The sequence below is a fragment of the Ceratina calcarata genome, unplaced genomic scaffold (assembly GCF_001652005.2).
Source record: "Ceratina calcarata isolate Rehan_Ccalc_2016 unplaced genomic scaffold, ASM165200v1 scaffold60, whole genome shotgun sequence".
NCBI lineage: Eukaryota > Metazoa > Arthropoda > Insecta > Hymenoptera > Apidae > Ceratina > Ceratina calcarata.
In genome coordinates, this window is record NW_017177240.1 from 1,044,855 (window position 1) to 1,068,269 (window position 23,415).

A 23,415-nucleotide genomic window follows, 5' to 3' on the forward strand; every position below is an offset into this window, starting at 1 on the left:
GAGTATTTCCATGAATTGCAGTATCAATCACTTCTTGATATGCATGACGTATCAGCAATTTAATGGAAAAATGTATTACAGCCAGTTTTTGACAAAAATTTGGACTATTGTTTAAATGTGTCCGTGCAGTGTTTATCTTGAATCTCAATATCTATCAAATGTTTATATGAAGGCTTGTTTTTATTAAAAATTGGAATGATACTTCTGCGTGAGTATTTCGATGCATGCAGTGTACTGAACTAGATATGAATATTTTAAAAAAAAGCAGTTCGTAAGTAAAACGCACCTTTACCAATCAGAAATCCCTTGCCGTATTTCAAAGCACTGTCAATCTCGTGAAGGAGATCGCTCTCGTAGTCATTATCCTTCGTAGTAAAATCATAACCGCAGCCTTTAAAACAAGCATGCCGAGGCGAACCAAAAAAAATAATAATGAAATATTACTTAGATTTATTACAAGCATTCCACATAAATTATGTTAGTAAGCTGAAGCAGGAAACAAACATGCTTACATTTTAAGCAGTTATGAAGAAAATATGGTTTAGGAAAATTGTTGTATAGTGTGGATGGAATATTATAAAAAACACGGTCAGTTTCTAAATCCATTTGAATGGTACTTTATTTTATTATTAATTATTATCATTATCCTTGTTTCACCAAATGGTCCTATATTAATCGATTTACTTCTGACGTTGGAAAGTTTATTTTTAACTAATAAGAATGATAATAAAATATTCGCATCTCAAGCATAGAACGTCAAGATTAATTAGCTCTTAATTAAATAAATTAATTAATTACTTATCGAGCAAGAAAATATCTGGACTATTTATTTTGATTTCCGTTCGCGTGAAACTGGGAATCCGACCAGCCACGGTAAGCGTGACGGTAAGCGTGAAGGTCTGACGAAAAGTGGTTCGACGGACGGACGCGATACACGACGCACAGGTTGTGTCGCAATTCGTCGGAAATAGCCAAAATCGAGACGCGGCGCGGTAGTTCCGGAGCTGGACGCGCGACGAAACTACGAGCACTGGCCTATTTCTCTTCGGCTCCTATATTTAGGTACTCATTCTCGAATGAATCATGAACGCGTTGCAATCCACCCGACCGGCCTCGGCCGGTTCACCCGATTCTACTGGGAAAAATAAATTGCGACCAGTGGGTATCTATAATCTAGATCTTGATATCTGGGCGAACGTCGTCTTTCTTTATTTCAGAAGACGTTTATGATAAAACATTGATTCCCGTTATTTTCTAAGCTAAATAAATCCTTAAACGTGACGTTACAGAAGGAAAAAATTTAACGGCATAAAACTAATAGAAAACGCAAAATGAGAAACTATTTAAAGCGCCGTTCTTTAAATTTTCTTCGTTACTTTTAATGAAAAATTTTTTACAGACGCGGAGGTAGTAATATCGACGGCACCGTATTTAATATAGACATTTCCAAGCTCCTATGTCATGAAGATAAAAACAACGTAAAATTTTACGCGGTACCTAAGAAACGCATAAAAATTTACGACGGTAGAGACTTCGAGATTTCTATAACATTGTATATGTACATATGTATGTTCTGTGTTCTAGTTGTAACGATAACCCACGACCTATACCACGAGAAGGCCAACAAACTTATCTCCGGGCATTTCTACTTTATTGGCAAGAAACCAATCCGCTGCTCATCTATCGATTCAACGTGCAATCCTACCCAATCCTTTCTGATCACGTTTTATGAGACTCGAATGGTTCAAAAGCCTTTTTCAATTTCTTACAGATTGCAAGAATTAACATCTCACAATTCGAAGTGTAATTACAGCTAACTTTCATAACAGGAAACCGATAATTTTCTATCTAACAAACCTTCACTGCAATTCTCATACCGCACAGTGAAAAGAAAGCTCCGAGTAGGAATACGACCAAGGAACAAGACAAGAAAATCATTCAATCTCGTTAGTGAAAAGAACGACAAACAAGAGACATCAAATGACAACCATCACAAAACGTCTACGAGCGTGCGTTAGTTGCTGTTATCCAATATTCCAGTATCCACGCAGGTCGCACGTTCGAAATCGAAAATTCAACACTCGAGCATCCAGAATCTCAATCAATGCGAATCCAAAAGCACGACGAGAGTAACACAGCAATCCTCGAACTCGGCGGGACTCACCGTCGTCGTCATCGGCGGTGGACATTTTGAGGAATTCTTGCAGATGCTTCGGCAATTCTCTCGCATCTTGGAACTCTTTCCCGTCGATTAAACACTTCGCCTTCACGATATTCTCTTCCTCGTTCCGTTCGCTTCTCTTGTTATCCTTCCCGTCGCTCTCCGTCTCGCTCTCGTCCAATTTGATACCAAACTTGTTCAATCTGTTCCTAGCTTTCTCGATGAACTCCTTCTCGACCGCGCTCATATCGCTTCTCTTCTTATCCGTCTTTATATCTTCGTGCGAACTGATTTTTACCACTTTCTGGTGTTTCCGTTCTTCCCGTTCGAGAACCTTGTGCACGTACTCGTCGTACATTCGTCGGCGAAACGCTTCGCCGTTCACTGCGACGGACGCGTACGGTGTCTCGGTCTGGCCGGTCTTCCATAGATCCGACTCGCAAGGCGACGTATTTTCCTTGGACAAATTCTTCGTTTTATCCTTCTCCGTAGTCTTTTCACAGCTCTTTTCATCAGTTACTTCACTAGATAAAGCATCTTTCGTTTGGAGAAGACCGTCATCCCCTTTCTTAGTGATCACGGATCGCCTTTCCACGCGCTCTATCTTCTCGCACGATTCCTCCTCATGGAATCCATTCTCGCGATGCACCTTCTTCACGAAATCCCTGTGACCGTGTTTATTGACCGTCTCCGAGTGATTTTTCTCCACGTTCGCGGACTTCTCCTCCCAGCTCTGGCTCTCAACCCGGGAGTCATCATCTCCAGAGACACCCGGAACACTTTCTTTAGTTTTTAGCAACGTACGCGGTCGATCGGAGGGCTCGTTGAACGTCGGTTTCGGCTCGACTTCAGTGACCCGTTTCTCGCTCGGCCGTTGCTTCGCGTGTGTGAGAAATTCCTCGAACGCTTCGCGCTCCTCCTCCTCGGCTAGTATCACGTTCTTCAGCTGATTCTCCAGCAGCTCGATGTACTTGAGCTGTTGCGCGAAGTACTCCTCCGGTACGGTGCACTCTCGCCGGTCGGCTTCCAGCAATTGACTCTCGGCCTGAAGCTTCTTCAGATTCTGCATGATCCCGGACGCCGTTGCGTGCTTCAGCTCGTCCGTGTTCTTGTAACGGCGCGGCTCCAGGTGGCTCCTAGGTGGATTCTGATCGAATATGCTGGTCGTGTCGATGCACGACCTGTCGACGTTCACGACGCGCCTCTTCGCTCGCTGCTGCGGCTTTGGCTCGACTCGGTCGTCGATCAACGCCGGATTCACGTTGTAACGCGGATCGATCGTCCTTCGAGGCGGCGTCCGTTTCCCGGCCGGGCAAGTGTCCACCGATTTGTCGATAATCGCGCTATTGAATGTTATCGGACTCTTGCTGAACGGCGTCGAACTTCTCAGTGCCGAATCGGCCCTTTCAGGCGAACTGGCGATCAAAGCGGTGTTGATAAAGTGGCTCGGTGTTGACCGTTTACTGTGTTCTACGTCCGCTGGCTCTCTCGCGACGTTCGAACGAATCCTCTTATCGAACTTTTCTCTCTCACTCGATGGTTCTATTAATAAATCATCGGAGAGCGACGGTGTCGCGTGCCGCGCCGCGTCGTCGGGCGCGCGTCTCGCTAAACTCAACCAGTCGCAAAGACGAGTGGCCTTGAGACGATCCTGACCCTTGTCAAACGGGGCGGTCTTGTTCGTTCGCGAGGATCGCGAGTCTTCAGAGTGGCTCATCGTTTCCTCGAACGCCACTTTTGAAGGCCTCGATGTGCTGCTTTTACCGCTATTAGAATTCTCTTTGATAATCTCCAACAACCGATTAGTCGACTTTCTGACGTCGATTTTCGATTCGCGCTTACTCTCGGGTTCAGTCGTGGGCAGCAATTCTACTCTGTATTTGGGAACAGAGATCCGTGGCGGTGGTTCCTCGTCGAAGTAGCTGTGCCTGTTGAGGAACTTCTTGTGAAGATCCAGCAGATTGTCCGCGCTCGTTTTTATCACGGTTTTCTGCTGCGATGGCGACAGACACACGAGCAACCTGGGATCCTTCGCAGTGGACAGGCCCACCCACGCTTCCGAACTACCCTTAGGCATAGTCGTCTGCCACGAGTTTGACGCTTCGATTTGAAAATTGCCGTCCGCGGATCGTTCCTTCTGCGCTAATCGCTTATTTTGGTCTGAAACAGTGGTTTCGCGGCGGTCAGGACGCTTTGATCCTGGCGAAGCTGTCGTTAGTCTAGCCGTTTCAGTCTGCCGTTCGCTCACGCCATGCAAGTTTAATGGTACGCCTATAATCTCGCCGCTCGTTACATTGTTAGCGAACTTCGGTATGGAACGCAGTCGCTCGAAGATGTTAAATTTAGGCACCGTTATCTCGTTAATCACGTGAAGCCCGTACGGCATCGACAAGATTCTCTTTATGCATAGATCCTTCAGCGGCACCGGTCCGGTCTCACCTTTATCCGTGGGACTTCTCGCGTAACTCGCGCCGCTCTCTGCCGGCACATAGTACAAGTCCTCGACGGGCGAATAGGGTATAGGTTCCGGCGTCACCGGAACCTCGCACCCGTTTACATCGTCGCGCAACGATTCGTCCCCTTTCAGGAGAGGAAGCCGGCTTTTCAAGCTCGACGATTCGATTTCTCTCTTCGACTGCCGCCTAAGTCTGCTCTTCCTTGCCTCTTCCGCTATTATCGAGTAAATATCCGCCTGCCACGCTTCCATCGGATTATATTTCACCGTGCTCAGAGTAGTCCCGCTGCTAGACGAGTCCTGGCCCTGATAGTCGCCCGCCTCGGGCATTTCTTTATCCGCAGAACGCTCGACGTTTAATAACGATTCGAATATCCCGGAAGGGCTGTCACGTTCTTTCGTTCGACCATCGTCTATGGTAATCTCGTAAGAGTACGCGTGGTTGTCCCGCGAACTGGAACACTTGTATATCTCTTCGAATTCCTCCTCGCTCGTCGTCAATTCCCTCGTGTCTTTCGATGTCTCGACCCTTTTGCTATGCGTTTTGAAATCACACGTGCCCGATGTTTTCTCCTGCGTCTCTACTTTCTTCATACTCGACGTTTCGCTCTTAGTAATTTTCTTCTGATGTCGCGAGTGCATCTGTTTCGATCCCAGTTCATCTCCCGCAGATTTCTTCTCTTTCTTCGTCTCTTGCTTTCTTTTCCTAGATTCATCAGGCAATTTCGTTTTAATCGGTTCATTGGTGGACTCCACGACCACTTTTATTATCCTCTCTACCGGTGAATCAGTTTTCATTGGCGTTGACTTTTCGCGTGGCTTTCGACCCCCACGGTCACGCGTTATTTCCGAGCCAGCTCCCATGCCAAGATCGACGCCGTTCTCAACATAATTGCGCAATTCGGCAATGTTGTCATCTTCGAAACGGACTCGCTTGCCCCGGCGGGCCCTTAGATCATCGAGAATGCCGCGAACGTTTTCGGGTAGAGATAGCCTGTCCACTTTACTTAGTGCGTCGCGAATATTTTCGACGGTCGCGTCACCGCGCGTTATTATCGTTAATAAAGTTCTTAGAATGTCGATGTTCTTACTCCGAGACGCGTCTTCTTCTGATCGTTCTTCGAATACCTCGAAAGTTTCTCTTGGAAGCGGTGGACGACTCGGAGGACTTTCAGGATCTTGCATTTCCCCTTTTCGACGAAACGGCGGGGTTGACGGGTGATAGTCGTAGACGCGGGAATAGACGCACGCTTTCTCGTGAAAATCGTCTGAAAGGCTGGACGATCTCCTTGGCGGTGTTGGGGGACGAGGTTTCCCCTTTGACGATGTAACATTGTTAACTCCAGATTGGATTTTTGTCCCATCCTCTGTGGAACAAGATTTCGTAGATGAACCTTCGCCTTCCCTTTGTGCATTTCCTATGGGTGATTGGTGAACGTCTGTCGACTCTATTTCATTTTCTCCGGTCGACGATTGTTCAGACTTCTCGGAGAATTCAATAGAGTCTTTGGTTATTACGTTCTCTAAATTGTTATTACTTGTGTTTAATTGACTGTTTGATTCTTTTGATTCTGCATTAGAGGTTTCCGAGATTTTCTTTTCTTCGTCATCTGCCACGTCTTCATCAGATGTCTGATCCTCTGTTTTCTCATCTTCGATGTTACTTACAAGTTTATCAGTCCTTTCCTCTGTTGACGCACTCATCGCTTTCTCTATATCTTCATTTCTCACTGATTCGTCTATATTTACGGCATCGTTATTTGCTACTAATGCTCCAGTGTGTGTATCTTGAAATGTCACCCCACTATTTGTGTCAATAGTATTTATATGCTCCTCTGATTCTTTTCGTTTCGAAGTATCGCTTTGTTCACGTTCATCTTTGGTATTAGTATCTGTATTCTCCTCTTTCGTTTCTTTTCCAATATCACTTTTCATTAACTTTAATTCATTTGCTTCCATATCTCCCTCTGACTGTTCCTGTTTCACGTTATCTTGTCTACATTCTTTGTCAATATTAGCCTCCGTACTTTTCTCCTCTGGTTTTATTTCAACTTCACATTTCTCCAATTTTAATTCTTCTTCTCTTAAATCTATCTTCGGCACAGTGTCATCTTCACTGCTCGAGTCCAAAACTTGTTTCGTTTCCACTATTTCCGATTCCATGCTTCGTTGAGCCTCGCCTGTCGACAAAACCGTTTGCTCCGTTTCTTCATCCACGTTAATCACATTTATCGTCACCTCGTGAGTCGCAGCACTTATTTCCCTCGCTGCCTCCATCGAGTTCCCGCGATTGGAACGTGAACGTTCGTCCCTCCGATACTTGCCGATCTCCTCGTTAATGAAATCCCTGATGTGCTGTTCTTCGTCTTCGGATAGCTTCTCGCCCTCCTCTTGAATGATGTCCAACAACCGGTTGGCCGCTTGCGTGTGCGCGTAGCTCGTCGTTGCTTCATACGCCGCACGTTTTCTCACCTTCTTGTACGACGTACTGTTTCTTTGGTCCGTCGATCCACGCTGTTCCTCCGCGTAGCTCGGTAATTTTAAACCCTCGATAAAACTACGCAGTTTGTTCTCCATCTCGCGCGGCATCACCGTGTCCCAAACGTGTCTCGTCTCCGAAGAACGCTTGGACGTATCAATTTCTGTATCAGAATCCGATTCTAATCGATCCGTTACCGCTTCTGAGTCCGATTCCATCTCGACGATCACCGGTCTCGCGGTTTTGTCAGTTTCGAACAATTCACTGTCGCTGACATCGCGTATTTGCAGTCTCTCGTTGCTCCCAGTCAAAGTTCCCACTTCGGTTTGTTGTTGATATTCCTTCACGGATGAAGCAAGCAATTCCATGGGTTCGGAAATCGTCACGATCCCCTCGTTCTCTGGTGTTTTGTCCCTGCAGCCCGTCTCCAGGATACCGACTCCCGGGATGTGATCAATTTCAGCCTCTAACGGCAGGCTACTAATAGTAGTGATCTCCAGGACCTTTATACTGGGCTCCACCGTGCCTTTCTTGATCCTACACCTCTCTTCCTTGATATACGAACAAGATTGTGATATACTTTCCCGTGGTATAGTTTCGTTGCCCACATTTTTCTTCGTGTTCGGGTCGAGTTCATTTTGAGTAATTTCTTCTGAAGTTTCGTCACTGCGTACGGGATTCTCCGTCGCTGAGTCGTTCGTCTTGCTGGTCGAAGGCTCGTCGAGAGTCTCGTCGAGTTCCTCGATGGTCTCAGGGTTTCTTGCGACGCCATCGTCGTCCCTCGCAGCCCTCTCCGGGGTCGGCGGCCGTTGAAAGCGCCTTCGATTTCGACCCTTCCGACTTCTGCGGTTCCGCGCACCGTGCGGCATACTAATCTCTTCTGTATCTGTCGCGTACTCCAAAGATTCGCAAGATCCTACGGGATCGCACAATCGGACAGAGTTTCTCTTTTTCCTTTCTTTTTTAAAGTCCCGTAAAACGCGGTTCCGATTTTACGCAAGAGGGATTAAAGCATTCGTACTCCCCCCCACCCCCAACGACGTTGCTGTCGAGGACGTATTCTCCCTCTCTGAAAGTCGTCTCTCCGCGTGATTTCCTTCAGGATCAAAGTGTACCGACATAAAACGGCGGAGAGAAAATACTCGCATTTTATTTTACGATAGAACTCTAATGGAAAAATCGATGATGAGAAAACTTTGACAATACTCGCAAAATAAGTGAAGCAGATCAATGGGAAACCTACAGGTTTAGCATCGTTATAATCAGATTAAGAGATGATCCTATTGTGTATCTTCATATTCTATAAATACTTAATACTGCATTGAAATTTATTTACTATGCACTGTTAGCGTGCCAGTTCAATCTTCCTTTGATATATCCATTCAATGTTTAGAAATTATCTCCGCCAAAAGTCCTAAACAAATCCGTCGGTATTCCATTTTTCTTATTTTCTAGTTTGTAATCGCGCGCTGTTGTTTGACTCGTGATTTTCAATAACAATACCATTGTGCTAATTCGATAATGTCGCGTATCAAAATTTGTGACTTCTGTATGATGTTAGTTTTATAAAAGAGGGCTAACCGCCCGTTCCCCATGAGACCAGCAAATGCAAGAGTGCACGATGAAAGAGAAAAGGTAGACTGACGTTGTTTTGCGATCATGCAGCAAACGTGACTCATTTGTCAGAACAGCATTCCAAGGTAATATCGTCTACCGATTAAGAGGAACAAATAATTGAAACAAATATTCTTACTCTTTTTAGTCTCGTCCCGCTGCTGGATCAAGGAACTCTTCGGACCACCGTTTTGATTAGCGTAGCTCTGATCAGGTTTTGTGTCATCTGAAAAAGAAACACGACACTATTGCACTAACCGATCATAGTTAAAGTACGAGCAGAGCCGAAGTGCAAGCAAATGCTTCATAGCATGTATTGATCATTAACTCCCGAGTAAGAGTAGACGTGATTCTCGGATTTTTTGGAAAGTACTCGATTTAAGCTTCGGTTTAAAACGGTGGCTAAAGTAGCGACGCCTGACCTAGTGCGCACGAGACCCGTGAACGACCGAGCTAGACACGCGTGTCCGTTCGCCGTCGACAGCCGCTTATGAATTTCGAATTAAACGTCAACGAGCCACAAATCAGCGGCATGGCCTGTAGGGTCCATGAATCGCGGGAATGGACTGAGAGCGCGAACAGATCCGCCACCCGTGAAACACGCTCGCGTCCCCACCCACGCAGTCCTATGCTCGCTCATGTATCGCTAACTTCTGTTGTTTATACATATACCTACATGCTTACAGAATCAGAGTCTCTCAAACTGTCCCTCTGATTACCCAATTACACGTTCCACTGATCAGATTCAAATTACTGAGATTAAAGAGGCAATTAGAAATGAAAATTGTCTACTGTGAAAAATCCGATGTGCAACAGAACTAATAATTATTGGATTGATCAAATTCTACATTCTATTCTTTGATATCTCCACTTGAATATTCAAACGAAGCGGAGAAAAGAATTTGAGAAACGCTGTTGTAAATCAACCGGGAACGCACGGCGTACCCAATTTCGACTTACGCTTGCGCAGCCGTTCCCCCGAATGACGTTTTTTTTACGTTTACCTGAAACGTATGCGCGTGTACACGTTGTTACATACACGTATCAACCTCGCGTTGTCCGTCCGCGACACTAACACTCGCTTCAGTAACCCTTTGTCGAGATTTCTGATACACATCGGTAGACGAGGTGCGTGTGCACACCCTCTCCTGCGCGCGTCGCACCGGGACCTCATGAATAGTGCCACTTCCGAGTTGAACTTCCTTCCGAGTAAACAATGCCGCCAGAAACGACTACTATCCTGAGCACACCCATCCATTTTCCACACTTTTCATTACATCACGCGTGACACACGCCCGACATGTTCGATCCGGAACTGTTTGTATGGAGACCGAACGGTTCTCGTTCGATTTTCAGTCCACTGCCCTTTTCACCTGTACAAGCTAATTCGATACCAATTTCTGGTAACACCACGTAACTGTGTAACACTATGTAAACATTTATGGATGACAAAATTTAAACGTGTTAATATGACGCAAAAGTGCAACGCATGACAGTAATAGATTATCATGATGAATTTAACAAGTTACAATTAAGTATTGTAGGATTCGCAGTAACAAGAACCTAATGTTTAAAATTAGCGTCAGTATTTCTCAATCTTTTGCATAACATTTGTTTTAATCATCGGAAACATAAAAACGGTTGGAACGTTGAATGCAATAAAATTGTACTACACGTTGAAGTATTTTACTTTGCAAAAGGCTATTAGCCTCCGCTACGCCGAGGCAGTTTGCCGAGAAATAAAATTAAAATTCTGCTTCTTATGCTTTGAGGAAATTGTATTCCACGTGATGACTTTCACAACTAAGAAGCTTTTTGAAATGAGAAAAGGCAGCGAATACTTCTCATTTTGAGATCAAAAACTTTGTTTTTTCTTTAATTTCAGAATTCTATTTCTGATCTGTATAAAAAGTTCTATGTACATTATTATTGATGCACGGAAGAATATGATCATTTAGAAAATGACTTCGTATTTATGAATATTTGGTAGAAGAGGTCGGCGGAATGAACGTGAGAAATTGTATGATGTTGGGGAAATGAGACATCGCGACAAGAAAAGAGAGTAATTTTGATGTCTCGACGTTCTCTTTGTTGCTCAAAGGTGAACGACTCCCTAATTAGGTTTTGCTTCTCGAGATATCAAAAGGGTCGCACAACTCCTCCCTTGTCGAGATATAATGCAACGACTCCCCGGGGTTCAGACACAACAGTTCTCGCGGACAATATTGATTTACATATCGCCGGGCGTGTAGAAGAGCGAACGAGTCCATTCCTTGTGCGATCATAATCACGTTCGAAATTTAATATTTACTTAATTTCATCTTACAATTAATAGAACCTGAATAGTCCATATAAAAATCGTAGATTCACATAGTATTATAATACCACTGAATATAAATTTTTCTTCAATATTATTCTTCAATTTAAAAAAGTGCAATATAAATATAGTAAATCTCTTCCGTCGTGTTCGCTCAAGCTTGGATAAAAACGACGGTCGGACAGTGATACATATTGCGCTTCTTAATTACGTAATTGGCCCGTTGATGAGATTCGCTAACGCGAAATTATTGAAGAGTGAAGGACAACAGCGACAATTATAAAAGTGGGAGCGGCTTTTGTTAGACCCAAAGGAAGCACAGTTCATTCGATGACAGAATGCAAAACACTCGAGTGGCGTCAACGACGAACTGGACTTGCGACGTTATATGTAGAATCAAAATTTGCGAATACGGGACATGAACAGTTCATGTTGGCGACGATTCTGAACTCGCAGCAAACGATAATTCGAAAAACAACACGTGCAGAAAAATAGAATTTTTCAGATTGATTTTTTTTAGGCAGCATGGCGAAGTTGACTGCGTTTATCTGCGTAAGCTTTACAAGCATTTTTTTGACGTTTGACGAGTGTAGCGGATGTATAAAACAAAAAATACTCGATGTTCAGCGCAGGTTCTCAGTTTCTAACACCAGAACGAAATTAATCGCAAATAATATCGTTCAACAAATATTTTCGCTTTTTCCACGACGTACCGAATTTAAATAACAATTTTCCTTCCATTCCTGCTGTTCAATTTTATCATTGTTATAGCTTATATACATTCAACAAAACATGAAAAACAAATAAAATAATTTCATACTACTTTCTACGATTTAAAGATAGCAAAATGATACAAGGATGACGGAATAAAATTACACGGAAGATTACAAGCAAAATTACAGGAGATTAATAAAGCATGAAAGGAAGGAACGATTCTTAAGGAATTGCACAACAATAAAGTAAGTCTGGTCGATTAATGACGTAATCGAAGCGGTAACAAGATCGTAGGGATCCCTGGCAAGGGTTCGGCTTCTAAGCACCGGGAACGCAAAGGACGAAGGATGGAAGACCGGGGCTGCGGAAATGCGGGCTTGGCCCCTTCGGGCCATGACTGCCGCACCCATCCATCGAATTCGCGTTAACGCGTTTCTACGTCGAGTTTGTTCGACGCTCGTAACCGCAAACCAAATCAAGGAGTTTATAAAGCTACCATTTGTGTCTATCAATTTCCCTTAATGCTTGTAACGTGACATTTCCTGAAAATTCTAATTATATTCTGTCCATATGTTACTAACATATTCTATAATATTCAATTTATTATATTGTTTTAATGTATTTGCTTTGCATTTTTCTTTCGAGGAAAAGCATATTGTCACAGAATAGGAAAAACACCGAACGATCAAATAATAAGTTTAATCTAATAGTTGTGATAATAAATGTACAATATCTATTTTGTACTGTTTTACTGTAATTAAGATATCTGTTCTAATAACGTTCTCCATTCCGACGTGAAAGCAGACCATTTTTAGAAGCTTGGAAGCACTCTTACTTTATTGATTCTGTTTCGAAGATATCGGAGTACCTTCATATTTCTAATTGAACGCTGGCACATTTTGCACTGTCACGTAAGTTATTGGCGGGATTGACACGAACCCGTTGATCCCATATTTATTTATGTCTATTATCCTCTAATGGTACTCTGTTAATCTAGCAATTTCTTATATCATGTCAGCAAAAATTACATTACTCATATCTTACAATGTTAGTAATAAATATTTTGAATATCATAAAGTACATTAATTCAGAATAAAAAAGGAATTAATATGAACGATGCAATAGTAGATACACGGAGTTTATACATATGTATCTGCATAATATAAAGCATATAAATTGTAATGTATCCAGTTAACGTATGAATTTATCAAATAATATTATCAAGTTTCGTAATAAAGGACGTAATGGCGAGAGCGCGTAACAAAGATATAATCGTATTGTTCTAATCGTATTTCCTAGTTGGAAACACTAATTCCTGTGGATTATTCCTAAAGGAATAATTTGCGGTAGAACGATGTCATTTAATTAATGAAGATCAATATTTCATAAATAGCATTGTTTATAGTGGCTGCGTACGATACCTTTTAATCTTATTAAATCACGCGCAATCCAATTATGTAATACGAATTCGAACATTCGTTTAGTAATGAATCTATACTGGTAATCACTTCTTCGATAGTATCTCGTGATAATAACCATTTTATTCGTCACGCGAGATTTAAGGAATCGATTAGAATCTTTATCGAATCCAACTAAGTGGAGCCTGTACTTTAATAGCCCTTGACCTGGGACTAAAGCCTCTTCGAGAAGTAATTTGGCACGGTTTAGGTCATTGAGCTACTCAGCTGTTTCACAATTAAACCTAGATCTACGAAATTCTGAACTATATTAATTCTCGTAGATATAATTAACGCATTTAATTTAATTAAATTATCTTATATTTCGTTATGTGACTTAATTTTTAAACAGTATTAATTATGAAAAAAACGCAAATGAGACGTACCATTAATTACAGCGACATCACGTAGTGAACTCTTATCAAAGCAAATATTCTTCCTCAGCCGCTGATTACTGTTTCCTATTTGGTAATTTCCATCGTGGACGACTTCAACACCTTCGTAACTTTCTATGCCTTTCAACGTTTCGTTCTTTATGCTGTTCTCTTCGTCCTCAATACTCAAATCCATCTGTTCGAAATTTTCCTCGTCAAATATTTTCTCATCGTTCTGTTCATCTTCGAATCGTACTGTTTTGCTCGGTTTCGTAGTGTCAAAAAGTACGCTGCGAACATTCTCAAGCCCGCTGTACTTCAGGATAGGCGCGCGGACAAGCAAATCGATCACGGTCCGCTCGATATCGAACGGCTCGTCCTCGCGAAATCCCCCGGAACAGGACGCGTCCCCGGTATCTGGGTCAAAGTTCTGGTTCGTCCTCCCGCGAACCCAGCTGCGTAAAAGCTCGGCGGAATCGCAAAACTCGCCGCACGGTATGGCGACGGTATTCATCCTCCTAAAGTCCAACGTGTTTAGCTTGTTCTCCAAGTTCTGTCTGGTCTCGTCGCTCCTGAAGCAAGCCGGCGGCTCGATCAGAAACTTCACCGCTTCCAGCTGTTCGTAGTATTCACGCTCGAGCTGCTCCCGCCGACTGAGCGTGCTCCTTCCGCTTCCGTTTTCTTTCCACCGGCCGTTAACTAACCCGGCTTCGACGTTTGCCTTCGGAATTTCCGACCTCGCAGTCTCCCTCGTGAATGTCACGTCGTCGTCCCTCCTCGTGTCCCTCGGCTTGGAACCGTGCAATCCGTTTCCTTTGCCCCTTTTCCTTACCTGCTTCAATTTCTTCAATTTTCGACGCGCCTCCGGCCTCGCTGAGAATTCTCTCGGCTCACGTTTCCACGTAGCGCGTAACGAACGCACCATCGTCATGAATCGTGACCCCGAATTCGCGAACTTCAATTCTGATCGACGTGCACGGTTCACAGGCCGCTTTGTGGTGACCAAAGGGTCTGTGGTCTCGATTGACGAGACTTTTGGCTTTCTTATTTTGCTCAGACATCGTGAACAATCGAAGAATTTCATTTTTAATACGTTTGGAGAATAAGAAGAATTTTATCTTATAAATTTCTTTATTTTGTCAAAAGTGCATTGTTCTTTATTTCATTTATTTCGATTTTTATTCAATTACTTTTTAATTCACTACTACCTTATTCGATTTTTTAATTCTATATTAATTTGTAGTCCTTATTTAATTCTGCTATTTCTTCATCGTAAGCACACGTTTTTTTCATTATTGTACATTTCTCGTTTTGCACAGAAATCGGCATTAAGGTCCAAGTCGCATCAGAGGGCTTTGTGATCAAAGAAGCACATGTATCCGTTTTCAATCAACGATAAATCGAACGGTTCCGGTTTGAATTACGTCATTTGGCTGCGTAATGCGTTTCAGCATCGCGAAAGTTACACGAACGGTTTCATGATATACTAGACTACCGTTTGTTCAATCTCTTGCTTTGCGTTCCACGTTAATTATCGAAACTATATAGGTATCCGCCGCAGTTCGCGCAAAATTCTGCTTCTCTATATCGCATATTGGCGCGGCTTCAATGGATTAATTATTCTGGTACATTACGAATCCGAATTACGGATCTCCAACACGTCCTTGTACTTGTAACAGATCTAAATTTGCAATAACTCATTCGAAGCTGGTGAATTCTATTTCGCTTTTGTATTTGTACACACAATTTCCTTTCTGCACTTTCTCGCTTATTTGAAATTCAATTCAATGAAACCAGATGTCTGTTAGTATCTGTCACTTGAATTTTCCAAAGATTATTTCAATTGTTAGAGAAATGATTCGAACCTCAGAATTGAAATAATATGAGCGATCTTGAATACGTAGTCTTATAGGGTTATATTATCTATTTGTCCATTGGATATTTGTCAATCTCCAGTATGCAAATCGTAGATACAATCTACGACTTCCTCACCTCGTCTTCACACGCGTGTCAATTGAACAGTGAAACACGTTTCAGAATCGAAACAAAACGAAGGAACAAGACTGATTTGACACGGTTTTGTCAGCGCACCACGACGAAGCGTATTCGAGGACTGACAGAGTGCCGGTTCGAGAAGAAGGAAGAGGGTCACGTTCCAGGGCGTCTTCTAAGTGAAGGAGGGTGCGGCATCGTCGTGAAAACACAAACGAAAGCTATGTCTGTGGTGGCAGGTGCACCTTGATCGTTCTTATGACCGAGATCGAGCGCGTATGGGTCGCGAGCGTGCACGTACGCACGGAATATGAATTAGGTATGCCATAAGTCGAAGCCGGGAATCATTTACGGTTCTTATCCGTAGTTCTAATTTTCTCTCCGACCTTGACTTCTATGCCAGTTTACTACCCGCGGATGAAAGAATGGATACTTCATCCCTTTTCAACTATTGGCCCTTCCATAGAGTCGGAAAAATTTTTTAGACAAGGTTCGTCATCGCTGTCATAAGTGAACCGTGGGTACGTCCTGCTCGCCTGAGCATCGTCGCGTGACAAGACGCCGATTCGCAGGGAAAGAATCCGGCGATGTGGATCGGAGCAAGAAACCAAGTGTTGTTGACGATTTGCAAAGTGACGGGTCGAGAAATACTCACAATGAGATGAGTAACGGAATCTTGTAGAAAGAGACGAGAAGGAATGCCACAATCGTCAGAGAAATGCACTTTCAGAATAAAAAATACAGGCTGACGAAATAATAGGTAGTGACACTTATGATGATAATGATTCTATTATATCTTTAATATGATTATAATAGATCTTAATGAGAGACCTTTATGAGCGTGAAGTGTGAGCAAGTCTTGATTAAGGATTAAAACTACTATTATTAGACGACCTACGCGCGATGCCTCGTTGTCTCAGATTTGAACGATTCAGCCTACTTACGTTTGGCGAACCGCCCTTTTTCTACACGTGACGCGTGTGTCGACACGTTACGTTACGCTGTTCGTGGGTGCCGCATCGAGATCGTAATGATAGGACGCACAATCAATTAACGAAATTGCTCGATTAATTGCCCGTGATGATTGATAGCCTGTTAGCCGGTGAAACGCGATCACGAGAAACACGTCTTTTGGGAATTGAGAATTATACAAAGAAAGGGTACGGTTTATGTTCCCGAGTGAAATCTATTTTTAACCGTAAGCCCTTTTTTTTTCTTTAATACGTATTGAATATGCATGCAGTTTTTAAAAGCATGCAATCGAGTGGAGTGAAAAGTACTCACTTGTGTCGCTCTTCTTCGAATCTGTCGTTATAACGCGGGTATTTGATGTGCTGCTAGTTTTCGTTGTCGTTGTCTCTGTAACACAAAAAATCCGATGTTCCAATGTATAACAAAATTAAAAAAGTTAGAATAGCAGAATTTACCAATTAGTACATTTTAATTTAATGAGAAGGAATAGTCTATATTGAAGAAATACTAGCTTTTAGAATATTAACATAGAGACTCTAACAATAAGCAATTTTAGAATCATTTACATTTGTGAAACGAATTATGTACACCAGGAGATATTTATAAAGGAAAGAAATAACAAATGAACTCACTGCTAAGAATTTCGGTGGTTGTGTTTTCCTGCAAACTGCTTCTATAAATTCGTCTTTTCGGAGAGCTGATATTTTCCCTGTAACGAAAAGAAAAGTAGATTTTTAGTATATCTTATGCCCTACGCCGTCTCCAGATATTATTGGATCGTTTCTACCTTATAGGTAAATATAACGAAAATATAACAAATGAAACTAATTATAAAGTGAACAATGAAGTTTCTATATAGATAAATAGCTATTAAAATACTTACTGATTCAAGCCGAGCTTCAATTGTTCCCCGGAGTTTCGTAAGAGTGCATGCGCCTCGCTGTTCGTTAAATCTCTGGTACTTCTTCCATTTATGCTGCTAATTAAATCACCCTCCCTCACCCCCTGCTGAGCCGCTTTACTGCCTGGATTAACCTGCAACGAAAATTCAAATTTGTTCCCCGATTAAAATGCAATTTTCGAACCTTGTGTTTTACGCCCTAATTGTTTTTTTAATACACAATGCCACGCATACAATTTTTCAAATATAGTTTATAAAATACAATTGCTATTTACAGCCATACATTCTGAGTTTTAATATCATACAATCATTCATTTCTGTAATTAACACATTATTAATTACGTTGTCATGTAAATTGTAAATTATGTCCCTTTTAAAATGGATAATTCTGGTTTTATTGGATTTCAGTAGTTCGGATTATTTGATGGACGTGTGAAAGGTACGAGTACATTTGATCGAAATCTGGTCGTTAAATACTAGTCCGGTGCTTAAGATTCTCACCGTGTAACTGCACTTTCGTTGGCCCGACGCGCGAAACTTCAGCATGTTGAAAACTTCCTCGACGCGGCGGAACTTGTCGATATGTCAACGTGAACAATGACAAGGTTGGAACAATTTGTAACTTCGTTCCGTACTATTTTTCACGGAGTTAGCAAAGTTTCACCGAGCACGTTAATTGAAAACCAAATCGATTTCTAGAAAAACCATTCCCTGTCAACTGGAGTCATCAATCATCGATTAACCCCATGTTGAACATTTCATTTTTTAAATGTCTATTTACTTAGTAATATCTTAGAATATGTATTTTTCTTCTAACTTTAGTATTTAACGAGTTAAATGACATTAATCAACATTTTATTGGGATTGACAAAATCCGGCCGCAGCAAACTTTTGGCAAAAATTTTCGTTTTTCCTCGAATATTCATAAACCGTTGGACCTATGGAGAAATTCCATACGACCTTATTTGTAGCTGACAACTAAAACTATGAGTTTTGTCGGAAGCATTTTTCACTAGCGTCAATAGTTTACGAGTATTTAACAAAAAACGAAAAAACAGTTTATTGTAAAATACTCAACTATTGACGCTAGTGAAAAATATTTTCCATAAAACTTTTAGCTTTCAACAGTATTTACAATTTTCGTTTCAAATATTTTGACAAGTAAACAGTTATTTGCAATAAACGAAAATTTCGAAGAATCTGACGGAATCCTGGAAAATTAAAAATCTTGTTCTCAAAATTTCGAGAGATACTTTAAATAAAAGTTGTAGGTACTGGTATTACCTACAAAAAAGGTCGTATATAATTTTTTTCTATCTCGAACAATTCAGGAGTAATCGATTAATTATTTCGTCAATCGTCAAATACTTCTTAACGAATAGAGTTAGGAGGAAATTGCAAAGGACTTTTTTGTGTCTTATTACTAGTACAGTAAGAATAATACTTTTCTGTGAAATCAGAATCTGATTCTCATGTAGCGACTTCAAAACAAAGAATAGTACTCCGAATCGAACTTTCGATTATCCGATACTTATTACTTGCGCAGTTCGCGTTCAGCTAATCAGCGATTCATACTTTTTAACAAGCCTATCCCACTTTCTTCTTCCTTTAATCCGATATCCCAGTATTTTACTTCAAAACTTACGAACATCTTTCAACGACTAAAGAAAACTAAGTGTAAAAAGATTTTAATACTTATAGGAAGACTGAATGTTCAGAAAATGTAAAGACTGCAACGTAATGTATAAGAATAAACGATATTAAAAAAGATACTCATTTTACATAAAGATCGATCACTTTCACGAATTCACACGCCTTCAAGAAGTGAATGTATGCAGTGAATAAAAGATGATTCGAAACGACGAACAATGATTAAAAAATTCGTCGAGTTTAAAAATCGCGAGACGAACGCAGAGTCGGATGCAAAGCACGTGAGGGTGGAACGGAAACTGAGGGAAAATTCTTGAGGAGAAGCGCGACGCGAGATTCGTGCGAATGGCATAGCCGTCGCATCGGCGCCACTTTTTCAACCAGAAGAACACGACGCGGTTCTCCTCAATGAGATTCCTCCTCAAACTCACTGTAATTGTACCCAACCACCCTCTCGTTGGATACGTGTGACAACTTCTAATTTACTTGCAGTCCAATTCTTTTGATACAAGGAAAATGTAAATATACATAAAATTTTTTAGTATATTAATATTTTTAGTTCATTATAAATCGTAGAAGAGGAGTGAATGTAAGTCCGCATGTTGTTAATTAAATTAAAAAGTTCTGTCAGTGAACGTACTGACTTACCGACTTATTGTTAAATAAACGTGCAGTAAACCTGCGCTGTATTTGAGGAATGCGGAGAGGCATCGAACTACGGTCGGAAACTACAAGCTTTACCGATGTGGAAACGCTTTTAAACCACAAATACCACCGAGGAGATAAGAATGCTAAAGTCCAATAGTTGGAAAAATTATTATTTCGAGTCTAATTAGTGACAATGTTTAGCTACTTATAATTATTACGTTTATCTTTTTTAAATATTTACAATGATAAACTGATTTCGTATTGTCACAAGTATTATTAATTGAATTTTTTACAGTTATATCTACAATACACCTAAATACATAATATCCACGCAGTCACAAATAACGAAACATACTCCAACCGCATAATTCATATTCATAATTTATTTTTAAACCAGCGACCGCGATTCGTGCGCAGAGTAAAAAGAACACGCGAGCTGTAAATTGTTTTTCCAAGATATGAATTTTTATTCCCCTGAGCTGGGCGTCTCTGTCTAAATCATCCAACCACCGTGCCATAACCACCACTGTTGTTTACTCGGGTATTATCCTGTTTTTTTTGGTTACTGCTAGAATGCAAATTTCTAGTGTACTGGATATTTTGCAAACCTGCCACGTTGAAATATGCCAGAACAAGTAATGAATATTTAACAGCTACATGTAAACAGTAGAAATACACTGTGTTTAAAATATAAAAAATATTCACATTCTTATACTCCTCGTATATGTAATATGCACGTTTTTGTTGGTGTATTTAGTTTATTAGTGAGTTGTATCTATGTATATTTTTTACCATTAATGCACACGTGTATACACGTGGCTGTAATTGCACGTTCTTAATAAACATGCGAATAATTAGAATTTTCATTGCCCAGTATTAAACTCTGCTATAACGCAGATTTAAAAAGCGGAGCAAGAATTTCCGCGTCACGGTTTCACGTGGAAACAATTCCCTCGGTTTTCGCAATGGTCGCAGCTACGTTTCTCATATCTCCGTTAAAGAACATTGGGAGAATGGCAACAAGAGAAAAGGAAAATCATGCTCGCGCTGTTGCCTTTAATCAAGAGGATCCTCGAAGCTCTCCTTTAATATTCACATTTTTCAGAATCCCGCGGAGTTAGTCGTCGACTTGATTGCGCGTTATTGGTGCTTCCATAATTCCATGTTGATATTCTAAAAACGTCCGGGAATCAGAAAGTCTTTCACGGCAATCAGCCTTCGTGATTCAAAGATATTCCTAATTAATAGCGATCAAAAATAACTTAATGAAGTACGCCTTGTGATAAAAAATTGCTAGTCTGATTATTATTCACAGTCTCCTAAAAGAAAACGTATTTCAAATTTTAAATATTTAATGAATATAAGCTCGGGTCATTTTGGGTAATGATAGTCTGTCTACGAAGTTGCAAGCAGCCAAGATGGAATCGAAATGAAAAGAGCGAAGAATCACGCGAAGTCCTGCTACGTAAGGGATACAATAATTCAGTAAAGTGTGCGAACCACCCGCGGCGATATCGCGCTCACGGCCCATTCCCGCGATTCCATCCGCGAAGTTAACGAAACGTCGACGGCTACGAGTTTTCAGGCATTCGCGCCGCGTATCCTACCGACCGTGGTATTTTCTTTTCAACGATATACCCCGCTTGCGAAGAGCTTTTTCAAAGTTCGAACGTGACTTGTCAACCGAGAGCCGTGCGCACCGCGACGACCAGCTACGACTACGCGAAACCAGCTTCCGCATTGAAAAATGTTCCTCATTGCGATACGAAATAGTGGAAACTTCATACTTTCAACAATACATTTCATAGTACTTTAAAAGTAATACAGATGAATTTGATCTCGAGAAAATGTTCATAAAATGTCTCAGTTATATTTAATAAATCTTTCCTACTTTCTCAACTAAAAATTTTATTTCAAGCGTTTTAACATAGGAGTCAGTATATCTTTATTCATGCAACATGTTTATTGATTCATCTTAAAACTTTCCAATAAGATCGAAATGAATTACTGATGAGGAGAAAAAGCATCAACTATGCATTAGGAAACGAGTACGAAACCTTACAGTTCATCGTATTTTACAAACGCTGCTCAGGTGAGTTATGATTTACCGTCGTCCGCCGGGTAGCTCGGGCAATGAAAAATTGAACTGACCGAGTTTTTTCTGCTCGTGAACTAAACATTTCAACAACGCGATTACGTTCAAACAATGTTAACGTGACACTGTGATAAATTCCATGTTCTGCATGATTTCATTTGTATTACAATGTGAAATGAAATTAATGTTTCAAATGTTATTTTATTATACTTTGAACTGTCAAAAAAAAACAGGATCAGTTACTGTTCTCAGGCTTTTTTCCTTCCAATCTGAGCACACTTTCAAGGATTAAATGTTGGATTAGCGGAGGAAAGGCGACAGGACGACGAGCAAGAAGCGGTTTCAAAGTTTATGGTCGATTTGCAATCAGACGCTGCTTCACCGAAATCCTAACAAATTACTTTAAGCGGGAGATTAATCTCTTCAGCGAGATCTTTTCCCTCGGATAAGTAAGTACGTCAATTCCTGAATTGGCCGACTATTAAATCCCTTCCTTTTAATTGAATACACCGAAGTCCCTCGGAGTGGCTGTCCGTTAAGTGGCTCGGACGTTTAGTTCGTTGATGAATATTTATAATGTCTTACAATGGACTTTCTTCGGGAAATCAAAGGAATCGTGACATCCCAGCGTCCGAGAACTTATCGAGTAGAATATTCAACGACCTGCTCAGACGAAATCCTCATCGATTCGATGGATACGCGGTTTCTACTTGTAAGATGGAGATAAATTCTTAATTTAAGTTATACATATATATAGAACCAATTAGTATTCATTTTAAACTTGATACACTCTCATCAATAATCGACTGTATGTATTAAAATAGTAATTCTGAAAAATCTATCAACGCATTTAAAGTTTCCGTGCGATCAACTTTTTACGACACTGTATAATGCAAAAGTAAAATTGAGGTTTTGCACGAGTAGAAACTCGGGTCAATAATTTCGAAATGGGAAATGCATGGACTACGGGAATCGTGGAAACGGTGGATATCCGATTGGTTAGATACGCATTAGCGATTCCGTGGCGAATGCCAGACCGTCCAGCTGGGTAGCCCGAGTTCTTGCATCTATCATCCGCCGCAACAGACCGTGAAACCATATTTTCTACAGTTTTGAATTAATTCGGTCAACGAGAAACGAGTTCCATCCAACTTTTTATCCACCGGCTTTAACCGATGATTGATTAGATCTCGATCAACACGATAGACTTGCATATCTTTTTTGCTTTGGTTGTAGTTTATAGATTATTAGTTTTATGCCTTATTTCTTCAGCCGAGATCATGCTTGCAACTAACTGTAAAGAGTACAAGTCTCGAAATCTCAAGGTTTACACAATAATAATAATCAAAATAAGAATGCAATAATTAATTGTGAGTTTAATTGGCAAATATCTGCAGAGAACACAATAATAATAATCAAAATAAGAATGCAATAATTAATTGCGAGTTTAATTGGCAAATATCTGCAGAGATCATCAATTATGGGCAATTTGTATAATACTAATAATGGATAGATAACGGTTAGATAATTATCTTTGTATAGTACTATGAATAATCATGAGACCAGCTCACTAAACAATTGACAAC

At 41.0% G+C, this 23,415-nt stretch overlaps 1 protein-coding gene across 1 annotated transcript in view; it reads right to left on the reverse strand.

Moving 5' to 3' along the window:
- Positions 1-23,415, reverse strand: part of CAP (Cbl-associated protein) — a 92,544-nt gene that overhangs the window by 40,924 nt on the left and 28,205 nt on the right. Inside the window, exons 2-7 of the mRNA XM_018032907.2 lie at positions 17,419-17,570; positions 17,168-17,244; positions 16,848-16,922; positions 8,849-8,935; positions 2,165-8,011; positions 287-391 (exon numbers count right to left, since the gene is read on the reverse strand). Of these exons, the coding sequence (XP_017888396.1) occupies positions 287-391; positions 2,165-8,011; positions 8,849-8,935; positions 16,848-16,922; positions 17,168-17,244; positions 17,419-17,570 (6,343 nt within the window). The remainder of the gene's footprint in view (positions 1-286; positions 392-2,164; positions 8,012-8,848; positions 8,936-16,847; positions 16,923-17,167; positions 17,245-17,418; positions 17,571-23,415) is intronic.